General features: G+C 51.4%; 1 protein-coding gene across 1 annotated transcript in view; it reads right to left on the reverse strand.

The window, feature by feature from the left end:
• Positions 1 to 427: 427 nt before the first annotated feature.
• The window catches only part of LOC119967978 (A disintegrin and metalloproteinase with thrombospondin motifs 5-like), an 81,284-nt gene continuing 68,220 nt past the window's right edge, over positions 428 to 13,491 (reverse strand). The window contains 4 exon segments of the mRNA XM_038801079.1: positions 428 to 1,710; positions 2,386 to 2,465; positions 2,467 to 2,562; positions 8,956 to 9,125. Coding sequence (XP_038657007.1) covers positions 540 to 1,710; positions 2,386 to 2,465; positions 2,467 to 2,562; positions 8,956 to 9,125 — 1,517 coding nt within the window. The 3' untranslated portion in view covers positions 428 to 539.

The raw sequence follows: 13,491 nt of genomic DNA on the forward strand, positions 1-13,491 counted from the left end.
CTTTACTCTGTATCTAACCCCGTGCTGTACCTGTCCTGGGAGTGTTTGATGGGGTACAGTGTAGAGGGAGCTTTACTCTGTGTCTAACCCCGTGCTGTACCTGTCCTGGGAGTGTTTGATGGGGACAGTGTAGAGGGAGCTTTACTCTGTATCTAACCCCGTGCTGTACCTGTCCTGGGAGTGTTTGATAGGGACCGTGTAGAGGGAGCTTTACTCTGTATCTAACCCCGTGCTGTACCTGTCCTGGGAGTGTTTGATGGGGACAGTGCAGAGGGAGCTTTACTCTGTATCTAACCCCGTGCTGTACCTGTACTGGGAATGTTTGATGGGGACAGTGCAGAGGGAGCTTTACTCTGTATCTAACCCCGTGCTGTACCTGTCCTGGGAGTATTTGATGGGGACAGTGCAGAGGGAGCTTTACTCTGTATCTAACCCCATGCTGTACCTGTCCTGGGAGTGTTTGATGGGACCGAGGTGATGGCAGCTGAGTAGGAGAGGGGATGTTGCTGGCAGAGGGAAGCCTCCTGTCCCTCGCCCACTTAACACCTCCGCTTCACACATAACGCCATGGCTTTTGGCTTCCTCTGTTGATTGCACCCCCCCTTGTGAACGTCATTTCCATTGAGGCAACGCACCCAACGAACACGCCATCCTACTCCGCACTTAGCGGAGCAAGATTGCCAGCGTCCTGCGTACCACCTTTCAGTGGTCTTCTCAACGGGAGTGACTGTAGAGTTGGGCAGTGAGGAGCTGGTCATTGTGGGAGTCTGCGTGTGACTGGGCAGCGCTGGGCTGAGCGATGGTGGCACAGCTTTGCGGGTGGGCACTCTGGCAGTGGGCAGAGTGACAATGGGCAGTGCAGGAGCTGGCGTGCGAGGGCGCACAGTGGCAGTGGGCAGTGTGGTGGTGGGAGATGTTGGGACTGGCGTGCGAGGGCGCACAGTGGCAGTGGGCAGTGTGGTGGTGGGAGATGTTGGGACTGGCGTGCGAGGGCGCACAGTGGCAGTGGGCATTGTGGTGGTGGGTGATGTTGAAGCTGGCGTGCGAGGGCGCACAGTGGCAGTGGGCATTGTGGTGGTGGGTGATGTTGAAGCTGGCGTGCGAGGGCGCACAGTGGCAGTGGGCAGTGTGGTGGTGGGTGATGTTGAAGCTGGCGTGCGAGGGCGCACAGTGGCAGTGGGCATTGTGGTGGTGGGTGATGTTGAAGCTGGCGTGCGAGGGCGCACAGTGGCAGTGGGCAGTGTGGCATTGGGCCGGGCAGTACCAGGCACATGAGTGGGCAGCGTGAGGTGGAGCGGTGCATGGACAGATGTTGCAGTGGGCTGCCTGGGGATGGACGCATGTGCGCCACCCTGCCCTTCACCTCGCACCTCTGCCCGGCGCAAATAGTAAGAGTAAAGGATCCTGACCACCCTCTGCCTGCTCGGGTTGTAGACCTGCAGGGTCAGTGGCTCGGTCAGTACTCCGTGAGTGATGGCCTCCACAGCGTCTCGCCTCGGGCTCCACCCTGTGTAACGCAGCGCCACACCGCCCACATCTATCAGGCTCTCGAAGCCTGAGATCTGGGTGTTCCCGTTGAGGACGTAGGTCCCATTCGCCCTCTTCAGAGCCAGGTAGGCCGTGAACCGCGTCTGTCCTCGCCGAAACTCCTGACGTGCTTTGAAGTTGGCCGCCCCGGCAGGAATGACAACCACGTCATTGTAGTTGACCCTGGAAGAGATTTGGGAGAGAATTCAGTTCTTTAATCGGCAGGTTTTGTCATCCATCGACCACACCCCCACGATGAATCTGTTCACTCTCCAATTGAGGGAGACATGTGGGGTCAAGGGCTCAGGGGGATTGGGTGTGGGGGAGGGGGGGGGGTGTGGCGTCGTGAGATCCAAGGGAGAGGGGATTGGGGCAGGAGTGAGTCAGCTTTCAGCGGCTGGATGCTTAATGTCAAGGGGGTCAGAGGTCATGCGATGTTGGCAGCAACCTCTTGGGCTGTGGAGAGGATGGCAGATGCAGCACTAGTGTCGAGTTTGCACGTTCTCCCCGTGTCAGCGCGGGTTTCCTCCGGGTGCTCCGGTTTCCTCCCACAGTCCAAAGGTGTGCAGGTTAGGTGGATTGGCCACGATCAATGTGCAGAGTTACGGGGATAGTGCGCGGAAGTGGGCCCAGGCAGGGTGCTCTTCCGGATGGTCGGTGCAGACTCGATGGGCCGAATGGCTTATCCTGCAGTGGAAGGATTCTGTGGGTTCTTTGGATTTAAGCGTACTTGGGGAGTTCAGGGGGTGAAAGAAATATCGCGGGGAGCGAGGGTCAGGAGGGCCAGGTGGTTGGAAAGTAGATGAGGCACGGGGTCAAAGGTTGCGGCTTGCCCACGGGGCTTGCGCTTGGACTCACGTGCTGTTCCGGAAGCGTCTGATGACACGCTGGCAGACTGTGTCCAACCCGCCGCATATCCCACACTTGTTGTACCGTTTTATTCGACCCGATGACCCCGTCGCAGCCCGTCTTGACGCAGCGGTTCCTGACACAAACGGCGTCGCTGTGGGGACTGCACCGCGTCCCGTCCTTCACCTGCAGGGGGGGCAAGGGATGGGTTCAGAGGTCAGTTGTCAAGGTCAGAACCATTGGCGGATAGGCGGCAGATCAGGTTCGATGTGTAGAAGTGTTTGATGCATTGTGATAGGAGCTACGTGAAGAGACGAGATAAAATAAGGAGTAAAATTCTAAAACTGGGTCCAGGAGCAGAGGGCCTTTGGTGTAGTGGTGCCTGGTTCATTGGAGGTGACAGGCAGAGAGAGCAGTTAATAAAACATACAGTACCCTGGGCTTTATTAATCAGGGAAAAGAGTAGAAGAGAAAGGATGCTGAACTTATAGAAATGTTGCTGGAGCGCAGTCGAGGGGGGGAGGGGAGGGGGGGGGGGGTGGGTTGGGGCTGCCGAACTTCTGCAACTACTACTGGGCGACGAATATAGCCATGATTATTAGGAAGTGGGTAATGGGGGAGGGGTCGGCATGGGAGCGGATGGAGGCGGCGTCATGCAAAGGCACCAGCCTGGGAGCACTGGTAACGGCACCTCTGCCGTTCTCGCCGGCCCGTTACTCCACTAGCCCGGTGGTGGTGGCGGCAACGAGGATCCGAGGGCAATGGAGGGTGGAGGGTGCGTCAGTCTGGACCCCGATTTGCAATAACTACAGGTTTGCGTCGGGCAGGATAGATGGCGGGTTCCGGAGTTGGCAGAGAGCAGGGATTAGACCAGGGGTGGGCAAACTTTTCCGTGCAAGGGCCACATTCAGAAATTCACAATTCACAAAGGGCCGCATAGTATATTAAGTAAAATAATTACTTCACCCGGTTATGATTCTGGGCGCCTCATATAGAACATAGAACAGTACAGCACAGAACAGGCCCTTCAGCCCTCGACGTTGTGCCGAGCAATGATCACCCTACTCAAGTCAACGTATCCACCCTATACCAGTAAGTAACCCAACAGCCCCCCCCCCCCATTAACCTTAAAAAAAATGTTAAAAAAAAAAAAAATTATTTTAAAAAAAATAATTTTTTTTTTTTTTAATGACTTGGTGGGCCGCAGAAATACCTTTGGCGGGCCGCATGCGGCCCGCGGGCCGTAGTTTGCCCACCCCTGGATTAGACGGATGGGAGATCTTTCCCAGTCTGAAGGCGCTGGAGGACAAGTTCAAGCTGTCGCCGGGGGAACGGTTTCAGATATTTACAAGTCCGGGACTTTCTGAGGAAACAGGTGTTGGCTTTCCCGCTGACCCTGCCATGGGGGATACAGGACCGAGTAGTCTCCGGTATCTGGCTGGGGGAGGGGAAAGTGTCGGATATCTATCAGGAGTTGTTGGAGGCGGAGGAGACCCCGGTGGAGGAACTGAAGGGCAAGTGGGAGGAGGAGCTAGGTGGGTAGTTAGAGGCAGGTCTGTGGGCGGACGGCCTAAACAGGGTTAATTCCTCCTCTTCTGTGCCAGGCTCAGTCTAATCCAGTTTAAGGTGGTACACCGGTCACACATGACGGTGGCGAGGATGAGCAAGCTTTTCAGGGTAGAAGACAGATGTGTGAGGTGTGCGGGAAGCCCAGCAAACCATGTCCGCATGTTTTGGGCATGCCCGAAGCTTGGGGGAGCCTGACAGGGGTTTGCCAAGGCAATGACCAAGGGGCTAGGTACGCGTGTGGTGCCGAGTCCAGAGGTGGCGATCTTTGGGGTGTCAGGAGATCCGGGAGTTCAGGGAGTGAAAGAGGCCGACGTTCTGGCCTCTGCCTCCCTGCTAGGCCGGAGACGGATCCTGTTAATGTGGAGTGACTCGAAGCCCCGGAGTGTGGAGACCTGGGTCAGTGACATGGCTGGGTTTCTCAAGCTGGAGAAAATAAAGTTTCCCTTGAGGGGGTCAATGCTGGGGTTCTCCCGGAGGTGGCAGCCGTTCGTCAACTTTCTCGGGGAAAATTAAAATGTCAGCAGCATTCTGAAGGGGGGGAGGGGGGGGGGAGAGTAGGTGCAATATGGTTAAGGGATGTACAGAAGGGGTTGGGTGGGAAATGTCTAGCTTACCATGTTGATGTTTATGTTATTATTGTTTTGTTTGTTATTGTTGTAAAATTTTTGCAAATGCTCCAATAACAATATTTTTAAAAAAAAGAAATAAATCACTAGTTAGACGACAGCTGGAGTACTGTGTCCAGTTCTGGGCTCCACACTATAGGCAGCGTGTGGGCGCATTGCAGACTGCAGAAGAGGTTCGCAAGAACGGTTTATGATGGGGGGGGGGGGGCAGCACCGGTAGCACAGTGGTTAGCACCGTTGCTTCACAGCTCCAGGGTCCCAAGTTCGATTCCCAGTTGGGTCACTGTCTGTGCGGAGTCTGCACGTTCTCCCCCTGTGTGCGTGTGGGTTTCCTCCGGGTGCTCCGGTTTCCTCCCACAGTCCAAAGATGTGCGGGTTAGGTGGATTGGGCTTGCTAAATTGCCCTTAGTGACCAAAATTGCCCTCAGTGTTGGGTGGGGTTACTGGGATACGGGGAGAGGGTGGGGGCGTGGACTTAAGTAGCATGCTCTTTCCAAGAGCCAGTGCAGGCTCGATGGGCCAAATGGCCTCCTTCTGCACTGTTGATTCTATGATAAGCACAACAAATTGTCATATTTTATATTTTGTGCGGTAATATTATTCAAACCTGGGTTAAGATGGACATAGACAGTATGGCTGCTGGAGCGTAGGTCCCGGCAGCGTTTCTCAAAGTCGGGATTGGGGGAAGGTGTCGGGAGGGTTGCGGAGTGATTGGTCGCTCCGCTCCCACGGTGGACCCGCTCTGGGGGGAGGGGTGGGAGAAGCACTTAACGCCGCGTCCGCACTTTACATTGAGAATGGCGGCCAAGTTTGAAAACGTCTGCGGCTGCGGCAGAGGGAGGGGGAGTCAGCAGCGATGGGGAGATGTCAGCGGGGCGGAGAGAGAAACGGAAATGCTGGAGGCCTGGACCACGCTGAGATCCGGGTGAGGCAATGATATTTATTCTCAGGAGCGGTGTCCACAGCTTTTTACATTCTACGTTAGTAGGACTCCCGCTGAACCCAACTTTGGTGTCAAAAAGGTCGACAGCTTTTTTTGGTATTCAACATCTTTGCTATTGGTTATATTGCGATCTCTGCTGCCCACCTGTCCACAAGAATATATTTATTGCAAATAAAAATGAAGAGAATGGCAGCTGCTGCCGCCTTTCATACGAAAATAAACGAGACTGTGTGGAATCTTCCGGCCAGATGTGGCAGCAGAGAGCAGGTCACATGCTCTGCACGCGCACTTGACATGAAGCACCCTCCAGGAACACGCTACTGGCGCCAAATCACGGAGCAGTGTTGCTTCCATTTTGAATTTAAGGACGCAAAGGCCATGTGAGTTAAAGGCAGGGAAGTACTGGCAAATCAGAGAAGTGGCAGACTTTGTGAAAGAAAAGTGATGGGTGAAAATTTATTTTAAAGGCTGAGACCCTGGAGTCAGTTACTATTTACAGCTGACTCTAAATGAAAAGACTACGCTGCTGTAGTTGACCTGTGATACCACATTAAAAACACACCAAGAGCCCTCGAGGCGGTCAGCATTCATGTGTGGCATCTCCCAGGAGTATCCAGTGCTGAGTAAAACAAGCATTTTGTTGCTATTGCCCTTCATGACGATCTATATGTGCGAGGTTGGATTTTTCGTATTCGTGAAGATGAAGACGACATAAAGGAACTAGTTGAAGATGGCACCTGATATACGCATTTGCCCACTCCTCCTTTAAACCTGTTTGGAGTGAGGTTGTGAGGACCAAGGAGGTCCTGGCGCTAATGGTAAGCAAGCGTGGCGCTTGCCACAAAGGGAGGCCGCCTTGCGTCCCGAAGGTCAGCCAGTTGGCAGAAGTAGGTCCTACTTGTTTACAGATAGCTGGCTAATGGAATATCATTCATGTTAGAAGGTCCCCTGGGGTGTCGATACTTTATTGGGGATATTGTGTTAGATCCTGGCTAAACAAGTGAAGGGACATCTTGTAAGAAGAGACAAAAGAATGCCTTAAGCTTTGGGTACAGATTATATAGTAGATGGGAGGAGCCAGGTCTGTCTGAAGTGTCAGTAGGTCCTTGATTGAACTCTAATCTGAACAGAGGTTCAGCTTGGTCCTGAAACGTTCTCTCTCCAAAGATTAAGCACAGAAAAAAATCAAGCAACATCATAATTGTTAACTTTCTTCATGAGTTGCATTTGATATATCTTCGTAATTTTGTTAGTGAGGAGAAAGTATCAATATTGTTACCACTAGTAGGGGAATCAATAAAAGCAAGATTTAGTGGGCCTTACTGAATTCAAAGGAAATTGAGTGAGGTAAATTATTTGATAAGAATGCCACACAGAAGGAAAACTCACAGAGGGTGTTGTGTTAATAAACTCAAAGTGTATTTTGATGGACAAGGGACGAAGTAAGGGGCGCAGGCATTATAACTCAGGGAGAAGAGAAAAAATCCAGGTGATTTTGGGGCAGCACGGTAGCATGGTGGTTAGCATAAATGCTTCACAGCTCCAGGGTCCCAGGTTCGGTTCCCGGCTGGGTCACTGTGCGGAGTCTGTACGTCCTCCCCGTGTGTGCGTGGGTTTCCTCCGGGTGCTCCGGTTTCCTCCCACAGTCCAAAGATGTGCGGGTTAGGTGGATTGGCCATGCTAAATTGCCCGTAGTGTCCTAAAATGTAAGGTTAAGGGGGGGTTGTTTGGGTTACGGGTATAGGGTGGATACGTGGGTTTGAGTAGGGTGATCATGGCTCGGCACAACATCGAGGGCCGAAGGGCCTGTTCTGTGCTGTACTGTTCTGTGTTCTATGTTCTATTTTGAATTCAGCATTCCTCAAATTATATTGGACAATGAGGAAATGATGAAAACTTTGGATAACTAATTGGGTTCTCGTCCTGGATCCCAACAAGTTCCCGGGCTGAGGAACCGTCAGTTATGCGGATAGATTGGAACCTAGAACAGGCAGTGCAGAAGGAGGCCATTCGGCCCACTTGGAGAGGTTGGGACTGTTTCCCTTGGAGAGGAGAAGACTGAGGGGAGATTTGATGGGGGGAGATGTTCAAAATCATGAAGGGACTGGACAGAGTCGATCGGGAGAAACTGTTCCCGCCTCACAAAAGGATCAAGAATGAGAGAGGACAGATTGAAAGTGATTTGCAAAAGAAAAAGCCTTTTCACACTGTGGTTGGGAGTCAGGAATACCTGGAAGTGGGGTGGAGTCAGGTTCAATCGAAGGCATTCAAGAGGGAATTAGATGATTATTTGAACGGAATCAATGTGCAGGGGTACGGGGAAAAGGCAGGGGAATGGCTCCGAGTTACGGAACGTACCAGTGCAGAAGGAGGCCATTCAGCCCATCGAGTCTGCACCAACCCACTTAAGCCCTCACTTCCACCCTATCCCAGTAACCCAATAACTCCTAACATTTGGACCGTGGGACGAAACCGGAGCACCCGGAGGAAACCCACGCAGACAACGTGCAGACTCCGCACAGGCAGTGGCCCAGCGGGGAATCGAACCTGGGATCCCGGCGCTGTGAAGCCGCAGTGCTATCCACTTGTGCTATAGTGCTGCTCATTTGGAGAGCCGGCTGAATGGCCTCCATTTGCACCGTGCCAATTCTGTGTGGCATGCATCACTACAGGAGTTCCTCCGGGTACTGTCCGAGGCCCAACCACCTTCAGCTGCTTCAACAATGACCTCCCTTCCATCACAAGGTCAGAAGTGGGGATGTTCGCTGATGATTACACAATGTTCAGCACCATTCCCGACACCTCAGATAATGAAGCAGTCCACGTCCAAACGCAGCAAGACCTGGACAATATCCAGGCTTCAGCTGACAAGTGGCAAGTTACATTTGAAAATGAAATGAAAATCGCTTATTGTCACGAGTAGGCTTCAATGAAGTTACTGTGAAAAGCCTCGAGTCGCCACATTCCGGCGCCTGTCCGGGGAGGCTGGTACGGGAATCGAACCGTGCTGCTGGCCTGCTTGGTCTGCTTTAAAAGCCAGCGATTTAGCCGAGTGAGCTAAACCAGCCCCTTTGTGCCACGCAAGTGCCAGGCAATGACCATCTCCTACAAGAGAGGATCTAACCACCTTCCAAACCCACGACCACTGCCATCTAGAAGGACAAGAGCAGCAGATACCTGGGAACCCCACCACCTGGAGGTTCCCCTCCAACTCACTCACCGCCCTGACTGGGAAATGTACCGGCCGTTCCTTCACTGTCGCTGGGGCAACGTCCTGGAACTCCCTCCCTAACAGCACGCTGGGTGTACCTACACCACAGGGACTGCAGCCGTTCAAGACCACAACTAACCCACCATCTTCTGAAGGGATTAGGGACGGGCAATACCACGGCCCAGCCAGCGGTGTTCGGAGACCAAAAATAAATTGAAAATGAAACGGACCCTGATGTGGAAAACGTTGACTTGCGACGTGCTCCTCAGCAGGCAGTTCAGCTTGCAAAGGTCTGGCTCACGAATGCCGTGGTAGTAAGGCTCCCACTCCAGGTAGCGGCCCTGCTCATTCGGATCAGGCCCGTTTCTGGCCTCGCATTGTTCATCTCGATATGTCCGACCTGTCAGAGGCAAGAGGGTCAAGGAATCAGGCGGACCGCCAGCACGTCACCCCAGGATGCACATGGGATCTTCCTGTGCCACGTGTTTGTGTGTGGGTCTTTGTGATTGTTTGCGTTAGTGTGAATATGTGAGTGAGTGTGCATCACAGTATGGGTGTGTGAGTCAGTGTGTAACATAGTGTGTTTGTGTGCGTGTGTGAACGTGTGTGTGTGTGTATCGCAGTATTTGTGAGTACGTATCACAGGATAGGTGTGAGTGTGTATCACAGTGTGTGTGTGTGTCACAGTATGGGTGTATGTGTATGCGTATGTATCACATGGCTGGTTTAGCACACAGGGCTAAATCACTGGCTTTGGAAGCAGAGCAAGGCAGGCCAGCAGCACGGTTCGATTCCCGTACCAGCCTCCCCGAACAGGCGCCGGAATGTGGCGACTAGGGGCTTTTCACAGTAACTTCATTAGAAGCCAACTTGTGACAATAGCGATTTTCATTTCATTTCATTTCTGTATGTGTCACAGCATGGGTGTATGTGTGTGCGTATGTATCACAGTGTGTGTGTGTGTCACAGTACGAGGTGTGTGTGTGTGTATGTATCACAGTGTGTGTGTCACAGTACGAGGTGTGTGTGTGTGTGTGTGTATGTATCACAGTGTGTGTGTGTGTCACAGTGCGAGGTGTGTGTGCGTATGTATCACAGTGTGTGTGTCACAGTGCGAGGTGTGTGTGTGTATGTATCACAGTGTGTGTGTGTGTCACAGTACGAGGTGTGTGTGTGTGTGTGTGTGTATGTATCACAGTGTGTGTGTCACAGTGCGAGGTGTGTGTGCCTATGTATCACAGTGTGTGTGTCACAGTGCGAGGTGTGTGCGTGCGTATGTATCACAGTGTGTGTGTGTGTCACAGTACGAGGTGTATGTGTGTGCGTATGTATCACAGTTTGTGTGTCACAGTACGAGGTGTGTGTGTGTGTATGTATCACAATGTGTGTGTCACAGTACGAGGTGTGTGTGTGTGTGTATGTATCACAGTGTGTGTGTCACAGTACGAGGTGTGTGTGTGTGTATGTATCACAGTGTGTGTGTCACAGTACGAGGTGTGTGTGTGCGTATGTATCACAGTGTGTGTGTGTCACAGTGCAAGGTGTGTGTGTGTGTGTGTATGTATCACAGTGTGTGTGTCACAGTACGAGGTGTGTGTGCGTATGTATCACAGTGTGTGTGTCACAGTACGAGGTGTGTGTGCGTATGTATCACAGTGTGTGTGTGTCACAGTATGGGTGTGTGTGTTTGAGTCCGTATCACAGTATGTGTATCACAGTTTGTGTGTGTCACAGTATGGGTGTGTGTGTGTTTGAGTCTGTATCACAGTATGTGTGTGAGTGTGTATCACAGTGTGTGTGTTAGTGTGTATCACAGTTTGTGTGTGTCACAGTATGGGTGTGTGTGTGTTTGAGTCTGTATCACAGTATGTGTGTGAGTGTGTATCACAGTGTGTGTGTGTCACAGTATGGGTGTGTGTGTGAGTGAGTGTGTGTATCACAAAATGGTGTGAGTGTGTGCGTGTGTGTCACAGTATGGGTGTGGGTGTGTGACTGTATGTGAAGACTGAATGCGAGAGAGCATGGGTGGGAGGGTGGGTGTGGGAGAGTATGCAAGTGTGTGTTTGTGCGAGAAAGCATGTGTGTGAAAGTGTGAGAATGAGTGTGTGTGGTTGTTATTGTGAGAGAGCACGTGAATGAATGTGGGACGTGTATGGGAGTGTGTGAATGTGTGAGAGTGTGCCAGAGAGTGAATGTGTCTGAGCACGCGTGAGTGGGAGTGTGTATGAAGGAGTGTGCGTGTGAATGTAAGTGTGTGTGAGAGAGTGATTGTGAGTGTGTGAGAGAGTGTGAATGTGAGAGAGCGAAAGTGAGAGTACATGTGAGAGTATATGAAATGAAATGAAATGAAAATCGCCTATTGTCACGAGTAGGCTTCAATGAAGTTACTGTGAAAAGCCCCTAGTCACCACATTCCGGCGCCTGTCCAGGGAGGCTGGTACGGGAATCGAACCATGCTGCTGGCCTGCTTGGTCTGCCTTAAAAGCCAGCGATTTAGCCGAGTGAGCTGAACCAGCCCCAGTATATCTGAGAGAGTGAACGTGAAGGAGTGACCATGAAAGAGTGAATGTGAGAGAGTGAGTGTGAGCGTGAGTGTGCTAGTGAGTGTGAGCGAGTGTGAATGTGAGAGTGAGTGTGAAAGAGTGAATGTGTGAGAGTGAATGTGTGAGAGTGAATGTGAGTGAGTGAATGTGAGAGAGTGTGTGAAAGAGTGAGTGTGAGAGTGAGTGTGTGAGAGTGAGGGTGTGAGAGTGAATGTGAGTGTGAGAGTGAGTGTGAGAGATTGAATGTGAGAGTGAGTGTGTGCTAGAGAGTGTATGTGAGAGAGAGTGAGTGTGAGTGAATGTGTGAAAGTGAGTGTGAGAGAGTGAATGTGAGAGAGTGTGAGAGAGAGTGAGTGTGAGTGAATGTGTGAAAGTGAGTGTGAGAGAGTGAATGTGAGAGAGTGAATGTGAGAGTGAATCTGTGAGAGTGAGAGTGAGAGTGAGTGTGAGAGTGAGAGTGAATGTGAGAGAGTGAGTTTGTGAGTGAAGCTGTGAGTGTAGAGTGAGTCCGAGAGGGAGAGTGAGAGTGAATGTGGGAGTGAATGCGAGAGTGAGCGTGAGAATGAGTGTGAGAATGAGTGTGAGAGTGAATGTTAGAGAGTGAATGTGAGAGTGAGTTTGAGAGTGAGTGTGAGAGTGAGTGCATGAGAGTGAGTGTGAGAGAGTGAATGTGAGTGTGAGAGAGTAAATGTGAGAGTGAATGTGAGAGTGAATCTGTGAGAGTGTGTGAGAGTGAGTGTGAGAGTAGGTATGAATGTGAGAGTGAGTGTGCGAGTGGGTGTGTGAGAGTGAATGTGTGAAAGTGAGTGTGAGAGAGTGAATCTGAGAGTGAGTGTGAGAGAGTGAATGTGAGAGAGTGAATGGGAGAGTAAATCTGTGAGAGTGAGTGTGTGAGTGTGAGTGTGAGAGTGAGTGTGTGAGAGTGCGTGAGTGTGTGAGAGTGAGTGTGTGAGAGTGAGTGTGAGTGTGAATGTGTGAGAGTGAGTGTGAGAGTGAGTGTGTGAAAGTGTGTGAGAGTGTGAGAGTGAGTGTGAGAGTGAGTGTGAGAGTGAGTGTGTGAGAGTGAGTGTGAGAGTGAGTGTGTGAGAGTGTGAGTGTGAGAGTGAGTGTGTGAGAGTGTGTGAGTGTGTGAGAGTGAGTGTGTGAGAGTGAGTGTGAGTGTGAATGTGTGAGAGTGAGTGAGTGTGTGAGGGTGAGTGTGAGAGTGAGTGTGAGAGTGAGTGTGAATGTGTGAGAGTGAGTGTGAGAGTGAGCGTGTGAGAGTGTGTGTGAGAGTGAGTGTGTGAGAGTGAGTGTGAGAGTGAGTGTGAATGTGTGAGAGTGAGTGTGAGAGTGAGTGTGAGAGTGAGCGTGTGAGAGTGTGTGTGAGAGTGAGTGTGTGAGAGTGAGTGTGAGAGTGAGTGTGAGAGTGTGTGAATGTGTGAAAGTGAGTGAGTGAGTGTAAATGTGTGAGTGAGTGTGAGAATGGGTGTGAGAGCGAGTGAGAGTGAGTGTGAGAGTGTGTGAATGTGTGAGAGCGAGTGTGAGAGTGAGTGTGTGAGAGTGAGTGTGTGAGAGTGTGAGAGTGAATGTGTGAGAGTGTGTGAGAATGAGTGTGAGAGTGAGTGTGAGAGTGAGTGTGTGAGAGTGAGTGTGAATGTGTGAGAGTGTGTGAGAATGAGTGTGAGAGTGAGGGTGTGAGAGTGTGAGAGTGAGTGTGAGAGTGAGTGTGAATGTATGAGAGTGAGTGTGAGAGTGAGTGTGACTGTGTGAGAATGAGTGTGAGAATGAGTGTGAGTGTGAGAGTGAGTGTGTGAGAGTGAGTGTGAATGTGTGAGAGTGAGTGTGAATGTGTGAGAGTGAGTGTGAGTGAGTGTGAGAGTGAGTGTGTGAATGCGTGAGAGTGAGTGTGAGAGTGAGTGTGAGAGTGAACGTGAGTGAGTGAGTGTGAGAGTGAGTGTGAGAGTGAGAGTGAGTGTGAATGTGTAAGAGTGAGTGTGAGAGTGAGTGTGAGAGTGAGTGTGAGATTGAGTGTGTGAGAGTGTGTGAGAGTGTGAGAGTGAGTGTGAGAGTGAGTGTGAGAGTGAGTGTGTGAGAGTGTGTGAGAGTGTGAGAGGGAGTGTGAGAGTGAGTGTGAGAGTGAGTGTGAGAGTGAGTGTGAGAGAGTGTGTGAGAGTGTGTGAGAGTGAGTGTGAGAGTGAGTGTGTGAGAGTGTGTGAGAGTGTGAGTGTGTGAGAGTGTGAG

The sequence above is a fragment of the Scyliorhinus canicula genome, chromosome 6, assembly GCF_902713615.1.
Source record: "Scyliorhinus canicula chromosome 6, sScyCan1.1, whole genome shotgun sequence".
In the NCBI taxonomy this organism is placed as follows: domain Eukaryota; kingdom Metazoa; phylum Chordata; class Chondrichthyes; order Carcharhiniformes; family Scyliorhinidae; genus Scyliorhinus; species Scyliorhinus canicula.